The sequence below is a fragment of the Limulus polyphemus genome, unplaced genomic scaffold, assembly GCF_000517525.1.
Source record: "Limulus polyphemus unplaced genomic scaffold, Limulus_polyphemus-2.1.2 Scaffold911, whole genome shotgun sequence".
NCBI classification, from domain to species: Eukaryota; Metazoa; Arthropoda; class Merostomata; order Xiphosura; family Limulidae; genus Limulus; species Limulus polyphemus.
Genome location: NW_013666521.1, coordinates 99,149 through 115,451, shown reverse-complemented (window position 1 = coordinate 115,451; position 16,303 = coordinate 99,149). Strand labels below are relative to the sequence as shown.

Here is a 16,303-nt window from a genome sequence, read left to right as displayed (position 1 = left end):
ACATTATATATAGCAATAATCTATATATATATAGATTATTGCTATTTTGAAATAGGTTCTTAAACATATTTGTTCTAAAACACAGAGCAGTGAATAAAGAAGTAAAGCAAACAATTATCTCTTATAGTTACTACCTTTTTACTTGGTTCCTGCTTGATGTAGATTGCTAAACCTTTAAAAATTTTGCGTGTGGAGGATATGAAACAAAATATTTTTTTTAGGTTTTACATATACATTTGAATAACTAAAAAAATCATAAATTACTACATTAATACCATTGTATTCCACTATAATTTATAAAGCTTAGTAACTACGATTTTCGAGGAGACTAAATACACAACCTACCTCTTTGAAATCTTGGTTCGAAAAAAAGAGATGGTGTCCAAACACATTAAATTTGCTGAGGCCATTTTGAGCTTTTGGTTGGTTATTCATGTCATATATAGAAGTAAGTATATATAAGGGAGTGTTTCCAAAAATGAGAAGTTGGAGGGGTGTTACTGTATTTGATTTATTACATGAGCAATATCTTAGCAAATAGAAAAGATAAGAGGTTCTTATTTCATACACTAGCTTGTCAATATTGGTAAGTTGAGTTCCTAATTTGTACGAAACTACAGACTTAGTATCTTGACACCACAAGAACATCTAATTTGTACCAGTACTGCATTCAACATACCATGTGACAAACAAAAATCAATGTTTATTTGTTTTTTTTAATATTTACTTTTAAATTAACAAATTGAGTAATGTATAATACTTTATCCTAAGTAGCTCTAAGTTTGTAACAGTATACATCTATTTATAATTAAATTTTATTCTTTTATTACCCTTTGAACTGTGTCTGCACCATTATAAGTCATAAATCACTCTGGGAACATACAGCTCACATTATGCTAACGAATTACATTAGCCACGAACTACTACAAGCTGCTCATGTGTGTGCTTTGTGAAGCATTTTTTTATATTATTATTACTTATTTTACCTAATCTAGTCTTAACTAACCTAAAGGGATCCCTATTTTTACATTTTAGTTACTTTTATAATTAGACATAAAGAATAAACATAAGACACAAGAAATAAAATACTTAGCCAATCTTATTTTTTCTTGCCGTTAATTGTCGAAGAGAGTTAACCCTAATTTTTTATACTAATGATAGTAATGCACTTAATAATTTTTATTTAATTAAATAATGCACCAAAGAATATGGACTAATAACATGCAAAAAAGTAAACAAGTTACCTTACCTTTCAAAACTTTTCTAGCTTTCTAACTATGCGACGAGAGTGGTAACAAATTATTGTGATGACAAGAATTGTGTTTCACTCCTGTTGGTGGAGGGTTGCTGCACGATCATTTGCATAATAACATACAAGGGTAGGTGGGAGTATCAAGGCTTGTGGTGGAGTGAAAATTTGTGCATATAGAGGGCAGTACAAGTCAAGAAAAGCTATTGTGACAAGAGGTAATATATCATATTGGAAATCATAATTATCATAACTCTGAAGGGGTCTACTTAATATCTTACTTCAATTAATTATAATTGTGAGCTTCTCAAGTTGTACTCATTAAATTGAGCCTACACTACAGGTCTAGCCCAACTATTAAGTCCAAACAGAACATGCTATAAAAGTAATTTAGTAGTCACTTACTGACTTGCTTTAAAGTTTTCAGTTAGGTTTTTTATTTTTAATTGGCTTAATAACAAAGAAACATACCAATATGAGTAAATTTTTTTGGCTAGAAATATCTAAGTCATTTTATATTAAGTTAGCATTAAAATTCCAGAAATAAATTAGCTTTACTTCAGCCAAAAATGCTATAATAGTGGGTCCTACTGAAAAGTTTTGTAACCCTTTGATGGATGGCTGATATCCATGATGATCAAAATATAATGTTACTGAGCATGACAGGTTTTCAAGTATGTCTATTTTTGTTGGTACAGGATGTATACATCAGTTATACAAATGGTTGGTTGGAAATGCCATCAACTTACTAACATCAATCTTCAACAACTGACACACCATCATATATAATTAATTTAGGTTACTATACAGTGAAGTAAAATGGACTCAAAACTCCATATTATATACAATTCACCATTATAAGAAGCCTAATGGTATTTCTTTGGTTTGCTGACATAAGCTGTGCTGTTGAGCCTTGAATAAATAAAAATGCAGTCCACGGCAGAGGGTGAAGCCAATCAAAGGACATATTAGGCCTCTATGTCAGAGATTATCTTTTCAATTTCACCTCTGGTGAAAATAAAAAGAAATCTATAACATATACACACATACCTAAATAAATTTAGGTGAAGTCAAACAAACTCAAAACCACATAGATACGACATATCAATCATTGTCTATCAAAGGATTAACAATTAATGACATATCCATCATTGCCTATCAAAGGATTAACAATTAATGACATATCCATCATTGCCTATCAAAGGATTAACAATTAATGACATATCCATCATTGTCTATCAAAGGATTAACAATTAATAACATATCCATCATTGCCTATCAAAGGATTAACAATTAATGACAATAAAATAAAACTTTCATAAGGGAACATCTCACACAGATTTTCAGAAAACAACTGTTCATGAAATGAAAAGAAAAACTTATAAACATCAAAAACGTAAGAAGATTATAGTGACCAAAGTATTTTACTACAATATGACTATTTCCATGCTCAATCTAACTTCATAGAAGCAAAAATATATCATGCTTACCCAGCTGATCGAACAATTTGACTAAACTGACCACTATGCATATTAGCTGCAGTTGTTGGGTAAAGCCTATATTCTGAGTGGCTCGTGTCTCCTAAGTTTACAACTTTCAGGGTCACAGGCTCAAACTTCCTAATTGTATAAAATACCATAAATGTTTTCCAAAACTTTTTAATAAACACTTATTTCTTAGACTGTTTTAATTAAAGGTCAGAACCATTACTCAATGCAAATAGTTTTACTGAATGAAGCTATTACAAAATGACAAACTAATCAATGACAGAGCTAATCAATAAAATAAAATTTTAAACAATACTTTCTTTAACTAATGAAAAGAAAACATTAACATCTGTAGTTAAACAGAAGTATACAAATCAATACACTTAAAGAAATATCACAGAAAGAGCATTCTGAATTTTTATATTTAAAGAGAAATTGATTAATATATAAGAGCACATGTTATTTTCAACACTACTAACATCTTGTAACGAACTTATACTATTGTCAGCTAAAAAATACAGTTTAAACAAATCTGTCTACTTAAGTAAATAACATGAGATGCTATTTGTTGAAGTATGTTTTACAGTGGAATATGGACTTGGTATTATTATTATTAATGATACACCCAATTCATACAGTCTATTATTGATTCCAAAAAAGGTGTTTGAAGCTACTCAGTATTATACTGCTTTGAAGCATTCAATTCTTACTTGAATTTATGACAAAATCTAAAAGATGTTGATTTATTATGAAAAAGGTATAAAAAATTCACACCAATTACATACCAGCCTGTGTAACGAAGGAAAACATGATCAAAACTATACGTGGAGTCATTAGTTGACACAAATGCAGAAAAAAGGCCAAAAATAAAAAACTTGTCATACAGTGGTAAGTTTGAAGCCAGGTTATGATGGAGAGCACGTTCTCTTATGGAAATAGAAAGACTTGAATTACGGCGAAATTTGAACCAACCAATCACATCCTAGAAATCAAGAAAAAATTAACAAATATAACAGATTATAAAACTATGAGTAAAAATCAAAATGGTTATTATCACTTAAATACTATGATAACCTAGATGTTTTCCTGTTTTAACCCTATTGCCATAGGTATCCTTTACTGCGCATGACACATGGTTTTAGTGTCTTACATTCAAAATTTTATTAAATCAATTTTTGTTTATGTTATACCTATTAGTATAGCATAAAATCGTAACTGGTAATCCATATTTCATATTTCTGAATTTCATAAGGCAATATTTTTAAAAATCCTGAATTTCCCCTTGTGTGACACACAACATATTTTCTCTAAGCATCTCCTCTTCTCTATCTAATCTACCACCCCTCCAATAACTATGAAATTAAAAATAAATTACTTTATAAAATTGTAATTACTCAGACAAACCATAATTTTTATAGCCTCCAATTCTGTTTGGTTACAGAATTATCAAATATAAAATCAGACCTCTTTTGCCACACCCACCTGTCACATCCTCTGTTTAAGGATTTGTTAATAGTTCTCTTTCTCTCTTATGTTTAATTCTATATTATTTATAACCAATAGAAAGCTGAGGTTTTCATCTATCAAATGATATAATATATTACGTTGTGTTCTGAACAGAAAATTGTCAATTTCTCTTTTAGTACAAGTTTCATTCCCAAGGAAAAGGTAACAACTAGATTGGATGAATTTATAACGGCCATAGTTAGAAAGCCAGAAAAATTGTGATTGTTAGAGGAAATTGTCTGCTTTTTTGCATGTTATGTTTGTTTGTGCATTATTTAATCAAATAAAAATTATTAGTGCGTTACTACCATTACTATTAAAAAAGTATGGTTAAGTGTCATCAATAGTCAACAGCAAAAAAAAGAGTACTCGGGTAATTACTATATTTTTTGTTTTTCATGTTTATTTTATATTTCTTATTATAAAAGTAACTAAAATTTAGAAATTGGGATATCTTTAGGTTAGTTAAAGTTAGATTAGGCATAATAAATAATACTATAATAAAAATATTTCAGGAGCCATGCACATGAGCAGCTCGTGGGTAACTTAAATCGATAGCGTAACGTGAGCTTCACGTTCCCCAAGTGATTTACAACTTATAATGGCGCCAATAGTAGTTAGACACAGTTGAAAGGGCAATAAAACAATAAGATTTAAGTATAAATAGATGTATACTGTTACATGTTTAAAGCTTCTTAGGAAAAATGAATGTAGTTTCATGTTATAATTTGATTTTATTCTAAAAAGAAAAATGGGTAATTTAGATTTATTTAGATTTTTTTTTTTTTGTGGTGGTTACAAGGTCGGTCAAATTGTCCAATCTCGTATACAGTTAGAGTAGAGAAAATAACAGATAAAGTATAAAGTTTTGCTGAAAACAAACATTTGAAATGTATACATGAGATTTTAGAGATTACACAAATGAAATTTGAGATTTTTGAGATGAAGAAAAGCATTTCTAATCTTAACATGAAAATCGTTTTGCACACAGACTATTCAAAACAAATACTCAATATATTCATGAACATATCCTTTTTTAGCTTATTTAAAATACTTCACTAAAAATATGACTCTTTGTATGTGAAAGACTTATAATGTTTACTGAAAGACTGCCAAATTTTGTGAAGATACACATACTATATCAAAAGTTAGTAGTATCAAATCTATAAAGACTTTAAATGAATACAAAGAGGTGACGTGGGCGGCCAAATTGACCAAGCCTGTGATGAGAGAGTTACTATCAAATCTTGATTAACTTAATGGTAAAAACCTATAATAAAAAAATGAAATCAATTAGGGCATCCCATTGGTCTCTGTTTTTGTTAAATTAGTTTTGATAAAACTGAAACTTAAACCATAAAACATCTCATTATGCTTCTGTTTATTGGTTACAACAGTGGACAAAGCTTTTCCATGTCATTTAAGTCTATCATGCTGAATTTTTAAATATGCAACAGTATCACTTTTAAGAAAAGTGAAGAAGAACATTCATTATAAGGTTTAAAATTAATGGTGTTCCTCAAGTCAAACATTAGTAAATATGGTGACAGATCATCAGTTTCCATAAAAGTAATGATCTTATGGACTACTACACTTCAAGCAAATTCTACTGACAGTAATCCAAACCACACATACTTCTTCACTCACAGCATTGTATTAACTCTCTCAACATGGGCTTAGTCGATTTGACTGACCACATAACCACTTTGTTCTTGTTATAGTTTCAAGAGTACTAACTCTTAATATCACAATATTTGACAGACTTTCAATAAACATTACTTGTCTTGTACATTAAAAAATCAGATTTTTTAGTGAAATATTTTTCATAAAGATTTGTCCGTGAATATATTGAGTCTTTTTTTTGACTATTTTGCGTGCAAAATGATTTTCATGTTAAGATTAAAAATACTTTTCTTCATTTCAAAAATCCTCAAATTTCATTTGTATAACCTCTAAAACCTCCTAAATGCATTTCAAACCCTTTTTTTTTTAGTAAAACTTTATATTTATCTGTCATTTTCTCTACCCTAACTCTACACAAAGTTGGTCAATTTGCCTTACCTTGGAACCCTCAAAAAAATTTAAATAAATCTAAATTACCCTTTTTTTCTTTCTAGCATGACTTCAAATTGTAACAAGAAACTACATCCTAAGTAGCTTTGAACTCATAACCGTATACATCTATTCATACTTAAATCTTATTGTTTTATTGCCCTCTGAACCATATTTAACTACTATATTCATGCCATTATAACTTGTAAGTCACTTGAAGAATGTGTGGCTCACATTATGCTATTGAATTACAATACCCACGAGCTACTCCGAGCTGCTCACATGCATGCATGCCTCGTGAAAATGTATTATTATATTATTATTTTATTTATTTTACCTTATCTAACCTTAACTAACTTAAAGAGTTTCCTATTTTTACACTTTACTTACTTTTATAATAACAAATAAAAAATACATATGAAACACTAGAAATAAAATACTTACTGGTTCTTCTTTTTTTTTGCTGTCGACTTCCGATTACACTTAAGCCTACCTTTTTTATACTAATGGTAGAAATCCATTAATAATTTTTATTTAATTAAATAATGCACCAAAGAACATAGAATAATAACATGCAAAAAGCAATGTCCCATAGCTATGGCAATTTTTCTGGCTTTCGAACTATGTGACACGAAACATTACAAATTCATCCAAGTCAGTCTATGTGTTTCCCGTGGGAACAAAGCTTGTACCGAAAGAGAAACTGACAATTCTCTGTAAAGAAAACAATATAATATTTGATATATGAAAACCTTGGCTTTCTACTGGTTATAAATGATACTGTATTAAACATAAGAGAGAGCTACTGACAAATTCTGAGAGAGAGGATGTGACAGATGGATGTGGTAAGAAGGGTCTGATGTTCTATTTGATGGCTCTGTAACCAAACAAGATTGAAGGCTATGAAAATTATGCTTGGCCTGAGTGATGACAATATAATTTATGGTAAATCTCGTACTTATTGGAGGGGTAGTGAATAAATTAGAGTAGAGAGAATGCCTAGAGAAAAAAATGTCGCATTTCTCACACTAGGGGAAATTCATGATTTTTGTTAACATTGCCTTAAAATTGCCTTGGGGATACTCCAGAACTTAAAAAACTTAGTTTATCACACACAAGTACAGCAAGCATTAAATTTGATCATAAGATGTAGTTGAATGTATAAAATACCACAGCATTATATTCATCAATTCCATGTTTTTGATTTGTAATATTTTACCAATTTTGAAACTTTGAATTTTTTTGTTTTTCAAATAGTTATGTGTTTATGTACCATTTTTTGCTTTGTTTTTAGTTAAAGTTAGTAACTACAATTAAACAGGTCAGAGCTTATTTAGAGAGAAAAAAAAAGGAATGTAAAAATAGACACTAAATTCAGCATGTAAACGGCCTGGTAAAATTAATATAAAACGTAAATAAACATTCTCTACAAAAATCATTGAACAAATTAAAGAAACCAACTATTTAAAAATATAGAAAACATTAAATTTGATGGTAAGATGTAGTTTAATGTATGAAATACCACAGAATTATATTCATTAATTCCATATTTTTGATTTGTAATATTTTGTCAAGTTTAAAACCTTTAATATTTTTGTTCTTAGAAATAGTTTATTTTAAAATACTTATGCGTTAATGTGTGATTTTTTTGCTTTGTTTTTAGTTAAAGGTTTGTAATTACAATTAAACATGCCAGAGATTATTTACAGAAAAAAAAAAGGAATGTAAAAATAGACACTAAATGCAGCATGGATATGGCCTGGTAAAATGAATATAAAATGTAAATGAAAATTCTCTAGAAAAACCTTGAACAAATAAAAGAAACCAACTAGTTCACAAAGCTACGTGTCACACACATGTACATTTTACATGGCAAGGGAAATTTAATAGAAAAATTACACTTGTTACTGAAGGTTTTTGCTCAACACAAGAAGAACTATCACCTTTTTTCTTCCATTGAGAATTTCATCCAACAGCTCTAGCACTATTTGACCTTTTGAATTATAGTAGCTGAACAATTTGTCACAAGAGATGAATTCATAAACGTCTAAGAAAGAAAGAAAAAATTTAACATATCATCACAAAAATTATTATAGAGGACATTCTGGTAAAAATTGTATTTATAGATGTCCCTCTCAAAGTCAGAATAATTTTACACAATCATTTAATGAGGTGAAAGACACTCTGAATAAGTAGTGGAAACAAATTTTTGCTCTGTTTTAATACAATTTGTCAATAAGGATAGTTTTCTACTTTAATGATAAACTTTAGATATTTATCATGCTAAAGTAACAAAATTAACCAGCAAAGTCAGGTTCACTGTAGTTAGAATTTGATGACATAAAACATTAACAAGCAGTAAAGCAATGGAAAAAAATAGATTTTGCAGGCAGAAACAATTGATACATCTAAACCATTATTTGTTGTTTCAGCACTGAAAATACCAAGAAGTACAACACTGAAAATTATCTGATAAAATAAAATTCACAATACTGTAGCTTCACTTATATTAGTTGATTAAATTAAAACCTAATTATCACTATATTGCAAAGGATAAAATCTTAAATCATTATAATAAATATTCTAACACATGCATAAACAGAATTAGAAATGTTTTATTTAGAGAGTAGAATCTTATGCACACAAAACACATTATAAGAGAGTATGTACACAAGCAAGCTATTTTTCAGCTTTAGTAGAGATACAACAATCATACAGTTTTATTCTCTTAATTTTTATTTTTTTTTTGCCAGGACGAACATGATTCAGAAACATATATATATACAGAAGTATTGTGAATTAACATAAAGAAAGCTTCCACAAGGTCCAGTGACCAATTAAAAATTAAAGTTGTGGACAAGGGTGTAAACCATTTTCTTTGGTCAGTAAATGTATTTCCTGTCTTGTTGGAGAAAGACAACAAAAAACTATGATATTTAATAAAATTTATAACATCTGAAGATACATTTGCTACATTAAACTATTTTGCTCTACTAACCTATGAACAAGAAGTACTAAATGTCTCTCTACCATTCTGTTGTGCCATCCACATTCACAGCAAGACCAATAAATTACTTTAATAAATACAATGTATTTTATTTTAGAAATTACATATGGCCTCAGAAATTTATAATTATAATTTAAATACATCTTTCAATTAAAATTCCCTTTAGAGTTTGAATTGTTAAACATTTCACATTTATTTTCTGTGTATTTTAATATCAATAACTGAAGAAGAAATCTGCTGAAAATAAAGAAATCACCACTTTTGTCATTAGATTGTTTACGAGACACTGTAATACAATACTTTCGAGAGCAACAAAGCATGCGGCAACTTGACCTCTGCTCCGAGAACACGATGTGTAATTTATCAGCTTATCTATCATACAATAAGTTAAATATTTTATGCATTAACTTGTGTGCATACTTATACATACATGTGTGTAAGATTGTGCTACATGTTTGAGTTAAAAAGTGCCACTGTAGAACCTTAAAATTTTGTGACCAACATACAACTCATGAACACCCATGTCCTGCATACACCAAACAAAATGGGTGTCTTAAAATTCAGCAATTTAGTATGCTCAATATGAAATCCAGCTTTGCATGGCTCATTTTTGATATCAAGGGTACCTTGCTATAGAGAGCATTTGGATGCAGCTGGAAAGATGCCCTTAATGTCAAGGTTCTACTGTACTTACTCCATACTGTATCGATAAATTTAGCCTTACTTATACATTTTTCCATGTTTTGCACATAATTCTGGTTAGTGTCATCTTCACTGTTTACAATAATACCCATTTCTTCAAAAATTTACAATCAATAACTTGCAATAAAAAAAAAATCACTTTTTGTTTTTTTACTTTTCACTGAGAGGTGACACTAAGATATATTTCACTTGTTCATAAAAACTACCGGTTCATTTTGACAAATATGATTAAAACACCTTAGAATTACTAGAGAAGTAATTCAACACCATTTATCTCATACATTGTAAAAAATGCAATCACAAGTATGTAGAATAAACTCAAATGGCTCTTAGAGAGTGTTTAAATACCCTTAAATTTTCTATTCAGAGTGAAAAAAGACTTCATGTTGCTCAACATTTCAACTAATCTGGTCATTACACTAATGATGTGATTCTCAAAAGTATCAAAATTAAAGCTGACAGAGAAATGAAAGAAGCTTATTGGATTGTCACTTTAAATAATATTCAACATTGTGGTATAAACCTAGATTCTGGAATCAGTGATCTTTGACCATTAATTAGTTCCCTGTCTGACAAATAAGTTTTTCCTTTTTTATGTGTAGTGTAAGTTATTAATTTTTTACTCATACTATTTCTTAATATTTATTTATTTATGTTATAATAATTTGCAATGCTTGGTTCCTTTTTATTAGTTCTTTCTATTGAACATTTTATTACTAACTGATCTTCATATTGTATCTTTTGTTTACTTTATCAATTCCCAATATAATATTCTTTTAATACTTTTACTATTTTTTAAATAAAACCTTTGTAGCCTCTTCATATCTTCATGAGTCCTATCAATTTTGCACAAACATAATTAGTCATATCTAAAACATTCTTTTAAAAGCTAATCAAAGCATTTCTGGATTGTCACGATAGTCTACCATAATATTATTTTACTTTTTCTAACACTCCACTTAACTCAGTTCTTCCCAGTTTGTCCCTAATGAAGAAAGATCTTTTCAAACAAGCTTAAGTTATGTGGTTTCTTATTTTTTTCCTTGATTTTTTTTGAACATCATAAATTTCACTTGTTAATGTGCTGCAGTATTTTTGTAGTATTTCCATAAAACAGAAAACTGCAATAATATCCTGTAGTCATGGCACCAAAAGTTTTCTTCTTCCTACCTACTCTGTGGTATTTTCAGGTAAAACTGATTTCCCCCAAGAATGACTAGAATATGCTTACTATATAATGGGATGATTGAAAAGATGTATTGAAAAGTAATAATGAGTTCCACTGAAACTAAATGAGTCTGTGCTAAAAAAATAAATAGACTGAACACAAGCGTGTAAGATGCAATGAAACAATCTTTATTCAAGCAAATTATATTGTGTTTTACCCTATAGATGATGGACTGCTTTTACTGAAAAAGGTAGATTGACCATACTGGAATTATTCCCTCATTATTTATCCCAGGCTGACCAAGTCACTTATAGTTCTGTTCCAGACTGATAAAAGCTCACATTACGTAACTAAATTGGTAACATCAGACTTACCTAGAGGGACTAGTGCTGCCAATGTCCAATATAATAAAAATAATAAATATATATATATAAATATATAATGATATGAGATTTAAGCTATTTCATCTAAACATTTATGTTTTGGTGTTGCAATTTGTGTTAATTCTAGAATGAAAGAGGCATAATTTATGTTTATTTCCTAATTTTGTATGGTGGTTGCGAGGTTGGTCAAATTTACCGAACCTGTACAGAGATTAATTACTGAAAATAACAGATAAAATATAAAGTTTTTTCTTAAGAAATGTTTGATAACTATTTGGACATTATAAAGATTTTGCATGTGAAATTTCATTTTGCATAAAAATATTTTTAATGTTAAGCTTTATAGAATATATTAACATTAGTTTAACTTTGTTTGACTAATTTAGGTTATTTTAGGACTACATGGTTAACTTTGATTAATCCAAAGTACTATGTTATTGTAGTAGAAGTATTTTCTTTTATGCAAAACATAGTGAAAATCTGATTACAGTGTTCAACATCTAACTTTTAAAACGTTCACTGGTATCATATTACTATTTTAAAATCAAAACATTAATGCAGCTAGTGTAAAGAAATTCAACATTGTTACAAGTTAACAATTAATTCCATATTATCTGAATAGACTTTCTAATTTTATTCTTATTCATTCTCTAATGTTTTTAAATTTTGTAAAATAGTTACAATTATCAAAAGTCTTATCTTACAAAATAAATTGATTTTTATTTTAACTTTATGTTGTTTGATTTTAAATTTGGGTTATTTTATAAATATCAAAAAATTTTATATTTTTTCTTTGGTTAGTTAGACAGCATTTGAGTAACTTCACAGTTATATATATATACAACAGATAAGACCCCAACACTTTTGTAAACACACTTATAAACATGTAAAACAATAATAAGTTGTCTGGAATAACAGGTGTAAAAAAAAGTGTACACAGTATTGTTATAACAGGTGACTGGTAGGTGATTAAATCTTTTATTGTTTCCAAATGTTAAACAACGCCGTTGTGTTGCAATGTATGATACATTTTCGTGTACAAAGTTTAGGATTCAAAATGTAACTTAATTGTAAACTACTCTGCCTGATGTACTGAGAACAGGGTTTCCCTCTAGCTTTCCAAATTTTTTCACCACTCCATAAACATTTTTGAGACAAATTTTAAAAATAGTTTTATAAGTTGATTCTAACTGTATTTCAGCTTTTTTAACTCAAAAATATTTCAAAATCAATATTTTATCATTTTATGAGACTTATTTAGTGAAATTCATGAAGCAAAATGAAAAAAAAAAGTTCATACTTTAATTTCTGCATAAATGCAAACACCTTTACCTGTAAGCTAAACATCTCACTCACTAATTTTTTAATTTTTCTGCCCATCCCAAAAAATAATTTTATTTTTGCTACGAACCTTTCACCCCATGAAAATATATTATCCATTTATTGATTAACAAGTATTTCCCTTAGTTTTTGTATAGGCCTTGGTTGCCACCTTGTTATTGTGCCACATTAAATGGATTGATTGTTTACTAATGAAACTTAGCTTGAAAACAGCTATAAAGAAAGTTTAAATATGATTAGATAGAGTAAGAATTATACTATCATGTCAGAGTACAGTAAATATAAAGGTTTCAGATTTTTTTACAGTTTCTGTAAATGTTTCTTTCATTTGTGAACTGTGAAAACATCTGTTTGTTAACATATCTGTTTGAAAGCAAGAAATTTTCTTCAATGAGAAGACATCAGATAACCTGAGATAAGGTACACTTATACAGTTTAGAGACAGGATGAATGAGTAAAAAATAAATACACAGCTGAATGTTAAAGAAAGGAATAAGATTTTGATATAGACCAAGTACTCAATTGAAGTACTGAACATGAAAGATGTGTTGCTCTCTTATTTGTAGAGGGGTATTGTCTGATGTTGATTACATCATACACTAGCACAATACACATTACATGCAGATGTAGGAATTTCATACAAAGGTTTGACACATAGGAAAGTTTACATTTTCCTATAACAACAGTGTATTTTCGATAATATCTCCTTTCACACTTTAGCTTTATCCCAACAAAAGTTTCTCTTCTTTGTCCATCTAAGCATTGATATGAATTCTACCTTGCTTGCTCCAGTCTTTATACCCAACTATATCGCCCATAGCAATTTTAATCTTGTGACTCTCTCCACTTACATCAACACATTCTCTATACCCAATTCGTATATATGCTCCCAGTTATTCTTTCTTATTCACTTTTTTGAGACTGGCAAGATTACCAGACCCAAACACCAGCTACTGTGGGGAGGAAGGGTGGGATAGTGTGAAAGGAGGTAGGTTTTATAGGAAATACATTATTGGTATAAGAAAATGCAAAACACACTTACCTCTTCTCACACTTCAGCTAGAATCCCACATTGACAAGGTTGAGGGGCAAGTGAGGACATGATACACACAGAAAGCATCTGTGTAGAATAAATAGGTGTGCAAATAGGCTATGGCATGAGGACCACAATATGGTATAATTGTATAATAGTAATATGATATGAAGGGAACCCAACCAGAAAGTTTCCTGTTGAGCCATTGGAATTATGAAGAGAATGCAAGCAACACCAAAGAGGACAAACCCTTACTCCAACCTGAAGAAGCACAAAATGCAACAAACTGAACTCGGAATTACGGGCCCAGGCATCCAACCTGAAAGTTACAAAATTTTGCATGCAAGCCACCAGAATTACAATGGGAAGGCTAGCAATACCCAACTGGAAGAAGCACAGATGTAACCCCAGATATGGAAATGGTAGAGGTACACCTACTGTTATGTTGTCCCTGTCCAACCACCAGACAAGATCCAGCAAACTGAAATCTGGCAGTCTCAATGTACAATACAGCATATCTGTGTAAATATTCCACTGGTCCTGTATCAACCACTGAAAGGCCCTCATGTTTGCATGATCTAAAGGAAAGAGCGATTCCAAGGATGCCCACATCCTTAAAAGAACTGTGCATGCTGGTGGAGAAAGAGATAGCTGTATTTGAAGAATCGCCCCTTCTATGGCCTGAAGGTGTAGAGGAGAAAGTTGGGCCCGGCTTAGTCTGGAAGTGAAAAAAAACCTAAATGGATGAGGTACAGAGACTTCTCCTTTTTTGATAAGAAACCCAGCCCTCACAACTTCTGATAGCAGAGGTTGAATGTGCAGTTCTGCCAAATGGTGGGAAGGACCAGTTGTTGATGTAATGGTGAGTGTGAATGCTGAGGGAGTGAAGATAACATTAGGAAGCTCTGACTATCCAGCAGAAAATGTATGGAGCAGATGCGAGGCCAAATGGTAGAACACAAAACTGAAAAACCTGGTTGTCATGCAAGAGACTGAGATAATGCCTAGAAAACTCGATAATTGGGATTTGAAAGTAGGCCTCTGCTACACTGAATTATGTCATCCATATTATCGGTGAAAAGACCCAGTGAAGGGAAAGAACAATTCCACTGTAAATGAGAAGACTGGAGGAAGCAAGCGGGATGAGACAAATTGATGACTGGTCGCCAATCGCTGTTATTTTCAGTACTACAAAAAGCCAAGAATCAAAAACCCCAAGAGAGGAGATGACTTGCTCTATGGCCTCTTGGTGCAGAAGATCGTGAATGGCTTGTGCTCGACAGTTGGATGTAATAGGGTCCTTGGAGAGTGAAAAGCCAACTGGAACGAGAGGCAGTGGAGGAGAAGACGTGAACTGATAGACTAATCCACTCCCAAGTACTTGAATGACCCACTGATCTATGGTGAATGTCTCCCATATTGAACAAATCTTCTGAGATGAGACCCCAAAGGACTTGACCCCGTCAGGTAGTCACTAATGCCAAAATCTGTGCCCCACCCTGGAGTAGGATCCTTGCTGGTATGATCAGAATCACCCTTGTGTACCAAAGGATTATTGCATTGAAGAATGAGGTGTGGAAATGAGAATGGGAGATGCCATAATCTGTCCTGAAGAAGATCTTTGGGAGAGTTGAGAAGCCAGTGTATAAAGTGGAAAGTGTAAATAGGTCTCAACTACCCAACATTCAATGGAGTCTGGAATTCCCACAAAATAGACTATTAGAGAAAAGGAGCTTCTCTGAGAACTCTAAGGTCCAATGCAGGAAGGCGAATTCCCTCCAGTAAATTTCTTTCTCCAAAAGATCCCAGCAACAGACAAACCAAGATACCAAGGAGAGAGCAGAAGCTGATAACCAGATCGAAGTGGAAGCTAATAAATGGCTAACATCCTCCAAAAATTTGAGCAGGGGAACTAATATAACAGTTGCAAAGATGATAAAAAACATAAAATGCCCCCCCTCCCTTGTCCAGAAATGTTAGACTCGTGAGGTGGTGGAGGAGGGGCATCAGCTGACTCTGTGCCTGAGATGTGAATATGAGTATTCATATTTGAAAGATTTCTCCAAAATTCTTGTTTTTCTAAAATCAAGAAAATTAACAATAAACTCAAACCCCACAAAAAAAGATTTAAAATAATACAAAAGAAAACATTGCAAATGTAGTAATCACACTGAAGAGAAACCCGCAGTAAACATGTATGACTTGTCTTTGTAATTTTTGCCAGCAAGAAAAAGTGAAGAAAGAATAATGGCAAGCAAATCTTTACACATTCAACTTATCTCGTAGTAGTTTCACAAATTTTTATTTCATAGACCTTTTTACTCTACAAACATTAAAGCCACAAGCTATTAAAAAATAAAATATTTAAACAAGAT

General features: G+C 30.8%; 1 protein-coding gene across 5 annotated transcripts in view; it reads right to left on the bottom strand.

The window, feature by feature from the left end:
* LOC106461190 (BRISC complex subunit Abraxas 2-like) overlaps nucleotides 1-16,303 on the bottom strand; it is a 67,911-nt gene that overhangs the window by 16,155 nt on the left and 35,453 nt on the right. For all 5 annotated transcript variants that reach the window (XR_002610945.1, XR_002610946.1, XR_002610948.1 and 2 more), the window contains exons 3-5: nucleotides 8,238-8,341; nucleotides 3,522-3,718; nucleotides 2,740-2,868 (exon numbers count right to left, since the gene is read on the bottom strand). Coding sequence is in view for 1 of the 5 variants with exons in the window: in XM_013920986.2 (XP_013776440.1) it covers nucleotides 2,740-2,868; nucleotides 3,522-3,718; nucleotides 8,238-8,341 (430 nt within the window). In the remaining 4 variants the exon portion in view is untranslated. The remainder of the gene's footprint in view (nucleotides 1-2,739; nucleotides 2,869-3,521; nucleotides 3,719-8,237; nucleotides 8,342-16,303) is intronic.